This window comes from Puntigrus tetrazona, unplaced genomic scaffold (genome assembly GCF_018831695.1).
Source record: "Puntigrus tetrazona isolate hp1 unplaced genomic scaffold, ASM1883169v1 S000000401, whole genome shotgun sequence".
NCBI classification, from domain to species: Eukaryota; Metazoa; Chordata; class Actinopteri; order Cypriniformes; family Cyprinidae; genus Puntigrus; species Puntigrus tetrazona.
In genome coordinates, this window is record NW_025048054.1 from 269917 (window position 1) to 287500 (window position 17584).

Below are 17584 nucleotides of genomic sequence, written 5' to 3' on the forward strand. Positions count from 1 at the left end.
CACACACACACTCACACACACTTACACACACACTCACCCACACACACACACACACACACTCACATACACACACACAGACACACTCACCCACATACACACACGCACATACTCACACACACGCACACACACACACACTCACACACACTTACACACACACTCACCCACACACACACACACACACACTCACCCACTCACATACACACACATACACACACTCACGCACACACACACAGACAAGCACACATGCACACTCACGCACACACACACACGCTTGCACACACACACACACACACTCACCCACTCACATACACACACATACACACACTCACGCACACACACACAGACAAGCACACATGCACACTCACGCACACACACACACACACACGCTTGCACACACACACACACACACGTGCACACACACAGACATGCACACACAGACACACACTCACGAACACCCCCACACACACACACACCCCTGCTCATGTCCTCCCTTAAATTTATTCAATTAAATCAAACAAAAATAATTCGGTTATAAAATTCTGAAGTCCTGAAACTTACCCACATTCAAGTTTTAAAAAAAGGATGCATGAAGCCAGAAAAAAAATCTTTCTGTTTACAAGCAAATACTTTTGATGTCTTGTATGCTCATATATTCATATGATATTATGGAACATATGCGTATACTTGCAGTATTAATCTACTAAACTAGTAGACTATATCTTAAAATACAATAAAAATACCGCTTCAAGTATTTAATTAGTAAAGTTGTGTACTCAAAAGTTTACTACTGTTATACTTAAAAGTACACTTTTATATACTACAAAGTGGGCCAATTCAGTCTTGAGGAGTATACTGCTAGTACGCTGATATTTGTATACTTAAAAGTATGCACTTGAACTTTACTCAAGCATACTTAATGAAACTAACTGCTTAATAAAATGAACTAAAAAGGTTTAGACGTTTTCAAACCAAACTCAACGACCCTCCATCACTTGAATAGAGATGATAATAATTTAGTTTTAAAGCACGGCGATCGCAAAATGTTTTTTTTTTAATTATAGACGCTGTTTTTGAAATCAAATCTTTGCTGAGTGCAACAACCCCGATAAAGTCCACGTCTACGGCGTTCCGGTTTCGCTGCAGTTCCTCGCTTCGGTCTGAAGGGGGCGGAAGTGCGTGTCACTTCCTGATCCGGGGAGGGGAAACGCGTGCGCTTGTTTATCCTCGGTTTTTATTACGAGCTGCTAATTACAGAGGTAAATCGCATTGTTGACTTCGGTTGCGTTTCGTCTTTAACCGCATTCGTGCTCGAGGAAAGAGGCCGAGCTCGCTGTCTGCCGGCGTCTGTCGTTTTTGCTTTGAGCAGTTGCCTCAACAAAGAAGCTAACAGCTAGTATGCTAACATGGTTGGCTCGTATTGTTATTAAACACAAGTATCACCATTTTAGAGTTTTCGACCCGACCGCTGCATACACACAGCAGCGGGAATCAGCGGATTCGGGTTGATGTTTTGAACTAAATAACGAGTTAAACGCGTGAGATGAGGCGTTAGCATTGTTAGCGGCTGTCATGGCTGTCCTCTGATTTGCATTCGACTTCTTTTATTGCATTTTCGGGATGAGCCGAAAAAGTCAATCAAATGTGAACAGATTGTAGCGTTACGTGTTCAAGCGCGTTTTCGCAGCGTTTCTCTTTGCAAAGCCCACATCAGAGGTGGATTTGTCAGTTTCGTATTATGCAAAATGCCGCTTAACATATTAAAAGTCTTTTTTTTCTGGGCCTTGGTTGCAAATATAGCCAGTTAATTATCATTTGAGACCCTGCACCACGAAACGAGTCATAAGGTTAATTAAAAAAAAAAAAAAAAATTTGTAAGGATAAAACAATAATTACAACTAAATAAGGTTTAAAAAAAACAAAATTGCCTTTTAAAGTCGTCTAAATGAAGCTCTCGGCATGCATAAAAAAACCCAAAATTTTAATACAATAGGAAATTTCTGTTGCATGATCTTTACTTGATATGCTATTAATTATTGGCATAAAAGAAAAGTTTGCAAATATCAATCTGAGGCGATTAATTGTGATTTGCAGGCTTTGCGCCACATTTCGTGTCACTGTCATGTTTCATGGTGGATTGAAGGCATCTGTCCGTTTTAATTGATTGTCCTTGTTTTTAAGTTTTCAGACTGCGTCCCTGGAGGCTCCTACGCTGGCTTTCTTGAACTCGACATGTTCTGCGACTCTATAGAGTTGTAACCAGAGGCTCTCAGAAGGACGGACTAGAGTTTGGACGTTCTGAACGCCCCTGACGCGGAAAACGCTCTTATTTCCTCGAAGGCCGGGGGTTCAAGCCATGTCGGACGGACGCATCTACGTGGGGAACCTCCCCATGGACGTCCAGGAGAGGGACATTGAGGATCTCTTCTACAAATACGGAAAAATTCGGGATATTGAGCTGAAGAACAACAGAGGCACCATCCCGTTTGCCTTCGTGCGGTTTGAGGACCCACGGTGAGTCGCGCGGCCTCCGAGAACACGGACGAGGCCTTTTTCACGTGTAGAACGAAAATTAGGAGCACTTTCCTCTCTTCCTCTAGGGATGCGGAGGACGCCGTCTTTGGAAGGAACGGATATGGATTTGGAGACTGTAAGCTGCGTGTGGAATATCCACGTTCTTCCGGATCCAAATTTAGCGGACCGGCGGGAGGAGGGCCCCGGGGACGATTCGGGCCCCCGACGCGCAGATCTGAGTTTCGCGTTATTGTGACGGGTGAGTTTACGGCTTCGAGGCTCGGACGCAAGAATGGTACGCTTTGAAATGATTGCGATAACTCTGCTTCCGGGAAACGTAAAGCGGGGTTTCTGTAGTTGATAGTCGTATTGAAATAAAATGAAAACAATTGCATTTAAATGTTAAAAATAGCTAGCTAGTCGCCATAGCAATGATTCTTGTATACGTTTAGCTCATCATGTGGTAAAACAACTAAAAGAGAACGAAAAAAAACGTAAAGACGCATCGAAACGTTCACCGAAATCGAAACAAAATATAAACGTAATTTATTTAGGATATCAACGAGATGCCGAGGCGACTACAAGTTTATCTTCGAGTAAAATGGCTGAAACTGAAATTATATATGCATATTTTAAAACAATGGTCAAAATGAAAACAGGAAACGTAAAAGAAATTTAATTCGAACTATTATAGTAGTGCATCGGCGACGCTAAAACAATTGTCGCCGTTTAATCACCGGACCCACAGTTCCTTTCTGTCTTCATTAAACAAGTCTATAAAGGTGAAAAACGAATTAACGTGAATCGAACGGGCTGTAGCTTGTCTTGTGAAGGGGTTTGATTACTTTAGATCACGAACGGATTTGTTTTAGGCGTTCTGTATCATCAAAAGCCGGTTCGTACGGATTTCTTTCACTGTTTTGGAGACACAAAGCAATCGGATTCTTTATAAAGATCTTAATGTGCGTTTTATGGATAAATCATGGGTTAAGTGATTAAATATCTTCATTTTTGAGGGAACCGTCGGTTTATATGCATCAGAAGTCTTTTTCCTAACCGTACTGGATGCGAACGCAAAAGTAGGGTCGTTTGTCTGCACGCGTCTAGACTCGGCTTGCAGCACTCTCTTGAGCGTAGCGTAACAAAGCGGGCCGTGTGCAGGTCTTCCTCCCACCGGCAGCTGGCAGGATCTGAAGGACCACATGCGGGAGGCTGGAGACGTGTGCTTCGCCGACGTGCAGCGTGACGGCGAGGGAGTCGTCGAGTTCCTCCGGCGCGAGGACATGGAGTACGCCCTGAGACGCCTGGACGGCACGGAGTTCAGATCACACCAGGTCTGGCTCAATCACGTCGTTTATTATTTCACTCATTATTCACTTCATTCAATTCAAAATATCAACACATTTGTTTTTTCGCCTTTTGTCTTCTCATGCATCACTGATCTCGATGCCTCTGGGACGATACGCATTTATGCACATTTAGTTTATCAAATACAAAAAATACAAATAATACTTGTAGAAATGGCCAACAGTACATCGTATGGGTCAGAGCTATTCGTTTTTCTATTGATTTCAAAAATCATTAGGATGTTGAGTGAAGATTATGCTCCATGAAGATATTTTATACATTTTCTACCATAAATGTAACAAAACGGTGATATGCATCGCTAAGGACTTCATTTGGACAACTTTGAGGTGGTTTGAGGTCGAACGGTTACCGAGCAGTGCTTGGGTTTTGTTCGGTCTGTGGTGAAAAAACGCCGCATTAGCAATTGAAGAAGTTAAGAAAAACATGGTCAGGTGAAAGTGTCCGAGAAATTTATGCTCCCTTTTTTTTTTTTAATAGTAAAAAAATTTGATATATATATATATATATATATATATATAGATATATATATATATATATAGATATATATAGATAGATATAGATATATAGATATAGATATATATATAGATATATAGATATAGATATATAGATATATAGATATAGATATATATAGATATATATATATATAGATATAGATATATATATATAGATATAGATAAAAAAAAAATATATATATATATATATATATATATATATATATATATATATATATATATATATATATATATATATATATATATATATATTTTTTTATATATATCTATATATATATATATATATATATATATATATATATATATATATATATCAAATTTGTTTTGACTGTATATAATTATAAATATATAGCTCAAAGACTAGAAAAGGTTTAAGCATAAAAACAGGTGTAATGCTGCTTTAAATAGTTTCATTTAATTGCAATTTAGTTTTTCTGAGCCAAAAATAAATTAGACATGTTTCTCTCTTCCAATAAAAAATCTATTTATGCGATATTAATATTATTTAAATTCGCCACTATCCTAGGTTTTGCCCATCCGTCGGTATTTAATTACATTCAACATGCTCCCTTAATCTACATATGTTGTTTTATTACAAATCAGAATAAGAGTGTTGATTTTACATGAATATTGTGTTACACCAAGAGTTTTTTTCAACATTTCATTCGCCGAAAACTTGCTTTCTATTCACAAAAAAAACCCTGTTGTGAATTTCTTTCGAAGCGGACATCTTAACGTCCGTGTGTGTGTGTGTGTGTGTGTTTCTGAACGTTGTTTGTTTGTGTCTCAGGGAGAGACGTCCTACATCAGAGTGATGGAGGAGCGAGGCACAAGCTGGGGTCGCTCGCGCTCCCGCTCCAGGTCTCGAGGGCGATACTCGCCTCCGTACCAGAGCAGAGGGTCGCCGCCGCCCCGCTACCGATCGCCCCCGCGTCACATGACCCGCCACAGCCCGCCCTCCCGCCGAGCCCCGCTCCAGCACAGCCCTCCGCCGCGTCACTATCGATGAGCGGCCCGCTCCGCCGACACGCCCCCTTTTTCTTTCTCAGTTTTGTAATTTACATTCCATTGTAGGAACCCGAATGGCCTTATTCACCGTTCAGTTCACGGAGAGCTCGCGAGTATGTTAGCGTTCACGAGGAGGCCGCTGCGTGCGTTTACGGTTAGGATTGTGAGCGATCTGAAGATGAATAACCGTTTCGTGATTATTGACGCGAGGCAACAGACTAAAGATGTTGTTTGTGATTAATCTGGTCCATTTCATAGACATTGACCGTTTTATTATTTTTTTTATAATTTGAATAAAAGGCTGAAGTTTTAAAAAAAATTATTTTTTTTGAATCTCCCCATGTGATTTTTTTTTTTTTTTTTTTCTTTCTCGTTTTGTATCATGTGATGATTGTATGCTTCTTCTTTTTTTTTTCTCTCTTTTTTTTCCAATTAAAGCATCGAATCAGTTACTCTGTATCGAGTCGTTTTTACGGCTGCAGTTTTTCGGGAACAACGGAAATAATAACTTCGGGTATAAAAAACGAAGCCCCTGAATTGTCGGTGATAAAATTGTGCGCGTTAGCATGCTAGTTTAATGCGAATTATATATATGCGTGCGTTAACAGATCGTTTGTTTATATTAACATACTAACAAGCAACATTAGGTTGATTAAATATATCAGAAATAACGTTTGTTAGCTTCTCTTCAGGTTAACAATATTTTAATTTTCTATAGCAGTTCATATTGTTTCATTATACTCAAAGGAATAATTCACCCATAAATTAAAATTATTCTATCATTCATTCACCCTCAAATGGTGGGATTTGTTTTGGGTCACCATTCACTTCCATTGTATTTCTTTTTCCCACTATGGAAGTCAATGGTGACCCAAAACGGGTTACAAACTTTTATCAAAATATCTTCCAGAGCATTTTTGCATATTCGTCTAAAGATAGGAGAAGCCCATTTCATACTTTGAATTTGTCCATTAGTGTGATAAAATGGTTTATTTGATGCTCCACATGTAATTATGTTCCAGTAACGTCGTAGTTTGTCGCGATTAGACGTTAATGATTTGTTTGGCCAATCAGCGCTCGCCAGTGACTGCGATGGCCAATCGATTTAAAGAAGGCGTGGCTTCGCTGCTAACAGAAGTAAGAGCAGAGTTTAGAAATAATGTAAAATCACAAATAATTACAACGTAAATAGCTCACTCGTGTTTTTTTCCGCGGGAAGGCCGGGTTCTAACTCGACGTAAGTTGCGTCATACGTCGGCCGAGAACCCGGAAGTCGGCGCTCAGTCAGTCATTTTACGTTATAATTTTAAAACTATAATTGTTTTTGTTACAAAAGCCCGTCGATCTGCTTCAGAGGACACGTGATAAACCCTCGAAGGCGTATAAGGCAGTCTTGCTTGCAGATATATCCGATTTACGGAGCTTTAAAATAACGGCCGCTATCCACCAGCATTACCAAGCCGGAAAGAGCTAGCATTGATTTTTTTTTACTTTTTTAAAACGACCGTGTTCATCTGAAAGAAGAAAGTCGCCTAGAATGGCTTCGGGGTGAGTAAAGTATGCAGCAATTTTCATTTTTGGGTCATCTGTTCTTTTAAACGGTTGCCATCGGTTTATTTCCTTTGTTTGACATATCGCATGAACAAAATTTTACACAGATGCTTTAAAATACGTTGCATCCTACCTGATAAAACTCTCACATGCTCCAGAAAACACAAAACAGGCCTTGCAAATAAATTAACACGTAACACAGAAACTTATGGTACTATTGGATGATTTGCTTGATGCGAAGTCAGATTAAAAAATAAAATAATACAAGATTGTGAAAATAAACTCAAGGTATTTCAAGAAGCTTATTGCTCGGAGTAGAAAAATTAATTGCGAGATATATATTTGAAATTAAAATGTTTATTGTGAGAAAAAAAATAGATGCAAGACGTAGACTTGCATAAAAATGGCAGAGTTACAACTGCCACAACTTTCATAATTATAAAGAAAATTTAAAATGACAAAATAAAAATGTAAAAGTATGAAAATAAAGTCACCATTGGCTTTTTTTTTTAATTCTGCGAACGAACAAAAACCCCCTAAAAATCGCAAGATATAAATTCAGAATTCTGATTTAAAAAAATAAAATAAATTATTGTAAGCTAAAATAATAATTACCTATTATGTTCTGTAGGGGGCAAAATTTTTTTTTTAGTGCACACGAAGATAACTGCAAAACAAACTCAGATTATATCCCTGAACTGCGAGATAAAAACGTGCAATGTGATGGGAAAAAATAAAGAAGCGAAGATGATTACCCATTTAAATTTGAGTTTACTTCATTACATTACGAGCTTCCGTAGAAAACGGCTGCACCTGGCAACCCGAAACGCGACCTGTTTCGTTAACGCGCGCATGCGCAAGACATTCCCCGCACGTTTAGGAAGCAGACGGCTCAAACGTGCCCCTCTCTAACAACGACCCGGGCGATAATGTACAGTTTTAGTGTCAAAGGTAAGTGTCCTTCGAAGGGTCATCGATGCGGTCCATATAAAAGCCATCAGCTGTCCGCTTTCTCTCTGTTTGGGCCCATGAACTCCACGCCTTCGATAGGGATGTCCTTCTCCTTGATGGCTTTCTGTGAATAAAACGAGAGCGTGTGTGACTGACTCTAAACCACCGCCGCTGCTGCTGTCTAGATAGGCAGCTCACTAGATGTTGAGACGCGGTTGTCATCGCGCAGCCCTCGCGACGCGCGCGTTACCTGAACACACGTGTGGTATTTGCGGAACAGCTCGCTGCACGGATCCGCGCTCCGGTCTCCCTTCAGGAACTTCTCGGCGAACCAGCGGTTGAAGCACTGGTCGTATTCGCGCTTGAGCTCCGTGCAGCCCTCGCCGACGCTGTTCATCTTCGCGCCCGCCCCGAAAACACCGCCTCGGCGTCGTCTCCTGTCCGCCGTCCCGCGATCTCGCTCGACTTTGCGGAGGTCACGTGGTCCCGCGTGGCGCACGGCGATGACGTCGGCGAGGAGCGTTTAAAAGTCCCCCAGGAGGAAATAATGGTGGAAATAAAATTAATAAAGCAAAAAAACAAAACAAACGAACAGCAAAAGTCTTACGTTATAGATGATTCTGAGTTAAATAAAAAAAAAAAATAGAAAAGACTATTTACTAAAGAAACGGGACCATTTCCTTCATATTATTTGTTTTTTTATTAATAATAAAAATAATAAAATGGTTAATAAAAAAATAAATGCTGGATTATGTGTTAACCAAATTAATAATAATAATGAAATGGTTGATTAAAAAAGTTGGAGCTTTTTACTTCTGGAAATATTTGTTTTAGACTATTCTGTGTTAAATAAATACAATAAATAAATGATAAAGTGACGAAAGTCAACATTTACAGAGAATTTTTTTCAAAAGTAGTCAAGTTAATTAAAATATAAACGTGTCAGAAAAAATTGATAATTTATCTATAATTATTATTATTATTATTATTATTAATCAAATAATTTGTCAATATTTACTGAAGTTAAACCATTTAATTATTCACCACGAATAAATAAATAGTAAATAAAAGGAAAATGGTAATAAGTCAATATTTACTAAAGTAGAGGTATTTCAGTCTGTACAATAAATAGTTAAAATAGAGAGAAAATCAATAAACGCTGATGGCTAGAAGTATTTCACAAACTTTGATTATTTTGTATCTGATTTGTCACCTGTAAATTGTATAATATATATGTATAAAAGCATTTTATTCTTCACTGAACAAAACATTAACAGAAATGCATAAGATTCCACACATTTTTTTTTATTTTAAAAACTTTAATAATGTGTTATTTTTCATGCTGTTATGTTCTGCCTGAGAACTGAATTAATGTCATGCTCAGCGTTTCATTGTAGGTTGATTATTAACTGGATGGATTAATAACATTGTGTGTGTAAAAGCACTTATATGATGTACATAATGTAAACGTGTCTCTGAGTGTGTGTGTCTGAGTCTGAATGTGTGTGTGTGCCTCTGTGTGTGTCTCTGTGTGTGTCTCTCTGTGTCTCTCTCTGTCTTTGTGTGTGTCTGTGTGTGTGTGTGTCTCTGTGTCTGTGTGTGTGTGTGTGTCTCTGTGTGTGTGTGTGTGTGTGTCTGTGTGTGTGTGTGTGTCTGAGTCTTTGTGTGTCTGTTTGTGTGTGTGTGTCTGTGTCTCTGTGTGTGTGTGTCTGTGTGTGTGTGTGTGTGTGTGTCTGTCTGTGTGTGTGTGTCTGAGTCTGTGTGTGTGTGTGTGTCTCTGTGTGTGTGTGTGTGTGTCTCTGTGTGTGTCTGTGTCTGAGTGTGTGTGTGTGTGTGTGTGTGTCTGAGTGTGTGTGTGTGTGTGTGTGTGTCTGTGTCTGTGTGTGTGTGTGTCTGTGTGTGTGTGTGTCTGTGTGTGTGTGTGTGTGTGTCTGTGTCTGTGTGTGTGTGTGTGTGTGTGTGTGTGTGTGTGTGTGTGTGTGTGTCTGTGTGTGTGTGTGTGTGTCTGTGTCTGTGTGTGTCTGTGTGTGTGTCTGTGTGTGTCTGTGTGTGTGTGTGTGTCTGTGTGTGTGTGTGTGTGTCTCTGTGTCTGTGTGTGTGTGTGTGTGTCTCTGTGTGTGTCTGTGTCTGAGTCTGTGTGTGTCTGAGTGTGTGTCTGTGTGTGTGTGTGTCTGAGTGTGTGTGTGTGTGTGTCTGTGTGTGTGTCTCTGTGTGTGTGTGTGTGTGTGTGTCTGTGTGTCTCTGTGTCTGTCTGTGTGTCTGTGTGTGTGTGTGTCTGTCTGTGTCTCTGTGTCTGTCTGTGTGTGTGTGTGTGTGTGTGTGTGTGTGTACTTTCCCACCATTTAAAGCACGATTCACCAGAAACAAAAAAAACAGTCAACACATACATTTATTAAATATTATAATACAGATTATATTATACGCAGCACACAGTTCTTCTGACAATATACTATGTAGTTTCACAGAGTACAATAAAAATATAGGTTTCCGGTACGGTTTCAACAAATCTTTAGTGTCTGTCGTTGTCTGTAGTTCGTGTCACTGAGGCTGTGAGCAGAATACATCGATTTTTTTTTTTAAATTTATTTTATTTATTTTTTACATTGCACATGTCCAACATTAGTAGATATCGTTATATTATGAGCTACATACAGCGCCATTCGGTGTAAGCTAACGTTACGGGGCGTAAACAGCGATACGTACGGCGGATGTGACGGGGGTTCGTGTCGATTCGCTCCGGATCACGGCAGGACACTACAATCACATCAGATCCAACAAGTGCTTAAAGTTTGGGTCACCTTACAAAAGTTTGGCTGCTGGTAGAAGAGCACATCTGCACACACACACACACACACACACACTCACACGCGTCTATATGGCAGAAGGTATCAGATATATCAGCACACGCATCCCTGAACAGAGAAACTTAAGGCAAAAAGATCAATACGAATGAACCTCTGTCTGGTGATCGATTGTTTTTACAGTAAAGTATCTTCACTGAGTGAGGTACGTCTTTGTGTAGCAGCTCCGCAGATTATCTGAGTGATGAACACGTGACGGGGAGTCGGGCCTCGCGCTTCCCTCCCGAGTCAAAAGGAAGAAATAAAAGTTGTTTGCATGCATGGAATTCCGCCTATTTTTAAGACCCTCATTTCGTATTCTTACATTTATACGTTACAGTAGTGGTAGTATGCAAAGACGCAACATGCTAAAATCTCGGCGGTCCTAAAAATAGTGCGCGGATATCATTTCCGTTGCGTTTAAATATGAGGAAGAAGCGAATTGAGCCTATTTTTAAGACAGTTCCTTGACAAATAAGCACGGTTTAGTACTAAATAAATTAAATGTTCGTTACTGTAACGGGGCAATACACTGTACACACACACACACACACGTCATGTTTCTTTTATGCATTTAAAGGAAACAAAAAATATTACGGTAATGATTTACAAAAATGTTGCAAACATAGAATGCAAATTTAATTCAGCATTTTCGGTTTATAAATTAAATAAGACGATTTACTGCCAAGTAAATGAATAAAATAAATTGCACTGTAATGCAACAAAAAATAAATAAAATTATACACACACACACACACACACACACACACGCATCGTGGTAGTATTTATTCTACATTCTTAATTTGTTTAAATTAAAAAAAAAAAAGCATTACATTGACGATTTACTACATTTTTCCGCAAACATCATTTATTTGTTCCTTTTGTGTTCGGAGGTGAGATCTGAGATCAGCTGAAAAATGCTCAACATCCCTTTCCTCCCTGACGCACTCGGGGGCCGTCTCTCTTTCTTTCTGTGCAAACTTCATGAAGTGATGCGTGAAGCGCGTTAAACATCCGCAGCAAGGATGACTGTCTCGATTTTCACACGTTTAAAAAATAAATAAATATACAGCATTATTATTTTTTTTTTAATACTTTGTGCTTTTAGAAAATCTGTCTCGGAAAGGGTGCACGCCGTCCCTGCAATTCATAGATCCTCTTTATATATTTCATAGCCATTTGTTTACATCCACCACCTTGTATAAAAGTATCCTACATTTGATTTTATTTTTTGGTTTGTTTTGTATTTTTTACTATAATCTCTCTCTTCATCTCCTATATTCTGAGTCCCATTCACCCCACGAAATCAAAATCAGCTTGAGTCCATAACTAAATAAACGTTATCAGATTTGTCCCGCCCCCAACTTTCAATATGCATGAATGAATCTCAAATATCGTCTGGGCAGATGAAAACAGCAGTAGTTGGGCATGTAGTTAACTTGAGCTGAGGGTTAGTGACGCCGAGTGTGTTCAGATTGCTAATAGAAGAGGCTTCACTTGTTCTCGATGAGGATCTGGACCTTGTGCACCAGCTCTCGGGCCATGACCAGCAGCTTCGGGACGTCGTGACGCTCGGCCATCTCTACATCGACACACAAACAACATCAATATCAATCTATCTCCATTTCTTACGGTTTACTAACTTGTAAATGTAACTACAACAGCATACAAGTAACTTTCTCTTTATTAACTAATATATATATATATATATATATTACACACACACACACACACACACACATACATATACAGTGTGTATATATATTTAAAATTAAATTTTTTTTAACTTGGTTTCTCAGAATTGTCTAAAGTCACAATTACGAGAAAAAAGACAGAATTGTGATAAAAACTAACAATTACGAAAAAAAGACCGAATTGCGAGATAAAAACTTACAATTTAGAAAAAAGACAGAATTGTGATTATAAACGTATAATTACGAAAAAAGGACAGAATTGCGTGATAAAAACTTGCAATTGCGAGAAAAAAGAGAATTGCGTGATAAAAACGTACAATTACGAAAAAGACAGAATTGCGTGATATAAACGTACAATTGCGAAAAAAAGACCGAATTGCGTGATAAAAACTTACAATTTAGAAAAAAGACAGAATTGTGATTATAAACGTATAATTACGAAAAAAAGACAGAATTGCGTGATAAAAACTTGCACTTGCGAGAAAAAAGAGAATTGCGTGATAAAAACGTACAATTACGAAAAGACAGAATTGCGTGATATAAACGTACAATTGCGAAAAAAAGACAAAATTGCGTGATATAAACGTACAATTGCGAAAAAAAGACAGAATTGCGTGATATAAACGTACAATTACGAAAAAAAGACAGAATTGCGTGATAAAAACTTACAATTGCGAGAAAAAAGAGAATTGCGTGATAAAAACGTACAATTGCGAAAAAAAGACAGAATTGCGTGATATAAACGTACAATTGCGAGAAAAAGACAGAATTATGATATAAACGTATAATTCTGAAAAAAGACAGAATTGCGTGATATAAACGTACAATTGCGAAAAAAAGACAGAATTGCGTGATATAAACGTACAATTGCAAAAAAAAGACAGAATTGCGTGATATAAACGTACAATTGCGGAAAAAAGACAAAATTGCGTGATATAAACGTACAATTGCGAAAAAAAGACAAAATTGCGTGATATAAACGTACAATTGCGAAAAAAAGACAAAATTGCGTGATATAAACGTACAATTGCGAAAAAAAGACAAAATTGCGTGATATAAACGTACAATTGCGAAAAAAAGACAGAATTGCATGATATAAACGTACAATTGCGAGAAAAAGACAGAATTGCGTGATATAAACGGACAATTACGAAAAAAAGACAGAATTGCGTGATATAAACGTACAATTGCGAAAAAAAGACCGAATTGCGTGATAAAAACTTACAATTTAGAAAAAAGACAGAATTGTGATTATAAACGTATAATTACGAAAAAAAGACAGAATTGCGTGATAAAAACTTGCAATTGCGAGAAAAAAGAGAATTGCGTGATAAAAACGTACAATTACGAAAAGACAGAATTGCGTGATATAAACGTACAATTGCGAAAAAAAGACAAAATTGTGTGATATAAGCGTATAATTGCGAAAAAAAAGACAGAATTATGATATAAACGTGCAATTACTTACGAAAAAAAGACAGAATTATGATAAAACTTACAATTGCGAGAAAAAGAGAATTGCGTGATAAAACGTGCAATTGCGAAAAAAGACAGAATTATGCGTGATATAAACGTACAATTGCGAGAAAAAGACAGAATTGCGTGATATAAACGTACAATTACGAAAAAAAGACAGAATTGCGTGATATAAACGCGCATTGCAATTGCAAAAAAAGACAGAATTGCGTGATATAAACGTATAATTGCGGAAAAAAGACAAAATTATGATATAAACGTACAATTGCGAAAAAAAGACAAAATTGCGTGATATAAACGTACAATTGCGAAAAAAAGACAAAATTGCGTGATATAAACGTACAATTGCGAAAAAAAGACAGAATTGCGTGATATAAACGTATAATTACGAAAAAGACAGAATTATGTGATATAAGCGTATAATTGCGAAAAAAGACAGAATTGCGTGATATAAACGCATAATTGCGAAAAAAGACAGAATTATGATATAAACGCGTATAATTGCGAAAAAGACAGAATTGCGTGATATAAACGTACAATTACGAAAAAAAGACAGAATTGCGTGATATAAACGTACAATTGCGAGAAAAAGACAGACAGAATTATTGATATAAACGTACATTTGCGAGAAAAACACAGAATTGCGTGATGTAAACTTGCAATTATGAAAAAAAGACAAAATTGCGTGATATAAACGTACAATTACGAAAAAAAGACAGAATTGCGTGATATAAACTTGCAATTATGAAAAAAAGACAAAATTGCATGATATAAACGTACAATTACGAAAAAAGACAAAATTGCGTGATATAAACGTACAATTACGAAAAAAAGACAGAATTACGTGATATAAACGTACAATCGCGAAAAAAAGACAGAATTTGGTGATATAAACGTACAATTGTGAGAAAAAGACAGAATTGCGTGATATAAACTTGCAATTACGAAAAAAAGACAGAATTGTGTGATAAAAACGTACAATTGCGAAAAAAAGACAGAATTGCTTGATATAAACACCAGTAGACTATTATTAACTATAAATGTGCTTTCAGTCTGTCAACATGATGCAAACATGAAACATCGGAAATACACTACTAGTACAGTTTATTTATTTATATTTTTTTCATTTTTGCTGCTTTAACATTTTTTTTCCCCCTGTGTAAACATGGATGTGGTCTTAGTTTGAATAATGCTAACATTTAATTTTGCAAACAAATTCCTCCAAGCGCGTCAAAAAATGTCACGCAACTAACTGCGCTGTGAGGCGGGATAACTTAACTAGATTAACCAGATGACAGCATTTATTACGTCTGCTTGCTCTGAGGCGTAAATTAGCCTATTAATCCTAGCTTCTTAGTGATATATATATATATATATAGTGCCAGTTTTTCTTTGACTCGTTGGATGGAAACGGTGCTAGTTTGCGAATGTAAAGTTAATTTCACATCTTTGGAAATTTTATTAAAGCGTCTAATTATAATGTTTGGTAATGGTTCTATTCGAAATCTCCTTGATTACTAAAAAATAAAATCGAGGGAAAAACGTTCAATTCGAATTAGCGATAAAATCGCGACTGCTCGGTGATTGGTCCGTCGGCTCACCGTTGAAGAACTTGATGATGTCGGTGAAGTCCATGTTGTTCTCCAGGATGATGTCGCGGTAGAGCTCCACCAGCGCCAGCGCGATGAACAGCACGAAGTGCTCCGAGGAGGCGAACCGCGCGGCCCAGATAGTCTCCCACACCGAGAACACGTCATCGTACACCATTTCTGAAAGAGAGGCGAACAACCGCACTTACTTACTCCGAGTGTGCTTTCAATTGTGCATCGCTGGGGAAACGAACGCTGGCATCGTGATTCAGACGATTCGATCGCTGAATCATTTGAGTCAGTGAGCAGCGAACGGCCCCTGCGTCCCATACTATCCACACTATCTGCCCTTAATAGTATAAATGACACGTATCGCATAGAAGGTTGGATTGATAGTATGCGCACTGGGACGCAGACAGGGACCGGATCATTTGAATCGGCGAGTCGTTAAAGTGCCTCTATTATGAATTTTTGAAAATGTGCGTAAAAGTGAATGAAAACATCCTGCGACGTTTCAAATCGATATAAAAGTGTACAGTTATTGGTTCTCAAAAGGAAGGAGTCGACTCGAGTCGTTTTCAAAACGAATCAATGAGTCAAAGTGGAACTTCAGCAAATTGTCTTTTTCGCGTTGGTCTGAGCGAAAATGCAAATTCATTCTTTGCCACTAGGTGGCGCGTTTGGAGCTTTAAAAGCTCACGAGCGCTCAGCGCTTTGACCGAAATCGGAAAATGAAGCGATGAACGAATCGTTTGGGACAAATAGGGTAAAAAATGGAAATTAGGAAATGTTTTACATTTTGTCTTTTCTTTTGCACTGTAAAGCGCTCACCTCTCTTGAAGTCCAGGAGGAACCAGCGGTAGCAGAAGTAGAAGTGCGTGTAATCGCCGTTCTGCTGCATCAGCTCAAACAGCTCCGAGTCCAGAATCTGAAGAGGTGCGACAGAATCATCACACGGGGTCTAACACCACAGCACAATGCGTGCGATGAGGTGCGTTTAAGAACTGAACCTGGATGAGGGAGCGCATGTTGGCGAAGTGTGTGTCCATGGCTCCTCCGTGAGGGAAGTTCTGGTTCATTCGTTTCATGAGCTCAGTGAAGCAGCTGAAGGCCATGGCCTCTGAGTTACAACCAGAAAGAAACGATCACGGCCACACGACAAAATACAGCAATGTTCAAAATAATAAATCATTTGTCCAATCAGATTTCATATATATATACACACACACACACACTGGGGTTAATGGAGCGAATAGGTTAAAAATGAGTTAACGTACCATCATCGAGGATGACTAGCAGGGGCGCTAGCAAGTCACACATTCCCTGGACGTATCCGATGTCGAGGTGCTGCCAAACGTAACTTAAAACACACACACACACACACACACACACACACACACACACACACGCTCACTCCACTTACTTTCAGATTCATTCTATTCATCAAAAGTGCGTAAAGACATTTTATTCATCTTTGAAACCTGAAAAAGAAAATGCATCACATTTTCCGCAAACATCGGGCCGCAAAATGTTTCTTTAGCGGCTAATCGGTACATTAGAAGGATTTCTGAAGACTGGAGGAATGATGCTGAAAATACAGTTTTAAATTTTATTTGAACAGATATTCACATAGAGGACTGCTATTTTAATTTCTAATATTTTTACTGTGATTTCTGAACACGTGAATGCAGCCTTGATGAACAGAAGAGGCCATTCTACACAGAATAGAAGTTGAATGGTTTATTTTACCTGCACATGATGTTACGAAGCTTCTCCAGGTTGGCTGGAGTGAAATACCAGTAGTTTCTGTCGCATCGCTGGACGTCTTTATCAATGCGGTGCAGATTAAGTGTGTACAGGTCCACCAGCTCCTGCTGCAAAAGAAACCAGAAAACAACAAGAACTCTCTGAAGATTACACGCGTTTACAGAAACGGTAGAACCAGAAATGAGCCGAAAACCTTTGTGACTTGATGTCTTCAGTGGAACACAAGATGAGATGTTTAACTCGTTTAAATGAGTGCTAAAAAGTAATTATATTTGGGTCTGTGCGTCTCGTCACAAAACATTAAACGAGCAAACAAA

General features: G+C 38.3%; 3 protein-coding genes across 3 annotated transcripts in view; 1 reads left to right on the forward strand and 2 right to left on the reverse strand.

Annotated features, from left to right (window-relative positions):
- The first annotated feature begins 1107 nt into the window (after positions 1-1107).
- On the forward strand, positions 1108-5851 carry srsf9 (serine and arginine rich splicing factor 9). Its single transcript, XM_043231746.1, has 5 exons — positions 1108-1256; positions 2179-2511; positions 2598-2770; positions 3673-3845; positions 5182-5851. The coding sequence occupies exons 2-5, from the start codon at positions 2354-2356 to the stop codon at positions 5398-5400; spliced, it is 723 nt and encodes a 240-aa protein (XP_043087681.1). The 5' UTR covers positions 1108-1256; positions 2179-2353; the 3' UTR covers positions 5401-5851.
- Positions 5852-6988: 1137 nt separating this feature from the next.
- Positions 6989-8399, reverse strand: triap1 (TP53 regulated inhibitor of apoptosis 1). Its single transcript, XM_043231747.1, has 2 exons — positions 8152-8399; positions 6989-8025 (listed from the first exon to the last, which is right to left on the reverse strand). The coding sequence occupies exons 1-2, from the start codon at positions 8296-8298 to the stop codon at positions 7948-7950; spliced, it is 225 nt and encodes a 74-aa protein (XP_043087682.1). The 5' UTR covers positions 8299-8399; the 3' UTR covers positions 6989-7947.
- A 3144-nt stretch (positions 8400-11543) lies between these two features.
- sgsm1b (small G protein signaling modulator 1b) overlaps positions 11544-17584 on the reverse strand; it is a 26775-nt gene continuing 20734 nt past the window's right edge. The window contains exons 21-26 of the mRNA XM_043231759.1: positions 17250-17374; positions 16778-16860; positions 16511-16620; positions 16332-16428; positions 15513-15680; positions 11544-12323 (exon numbers count right to left, since the gene is read on the reverse strand). Coding sequence (XP_043087694.1) covers positions 12235-12323; positions 15513-15680; positions 16332-16428; positions 16511-16620; positions 16778-16860; positions 17250-17374 — 672 coding nt within the window. The 3' untranslated portion in view covers positions 11544-12234. The remainder of the gene's footprint in view (positions 12324-15512; positions 15681-16331; positions 16429-16510; positions 16621-16777; positions 16861-17249; positions 17375-17584) is intronic.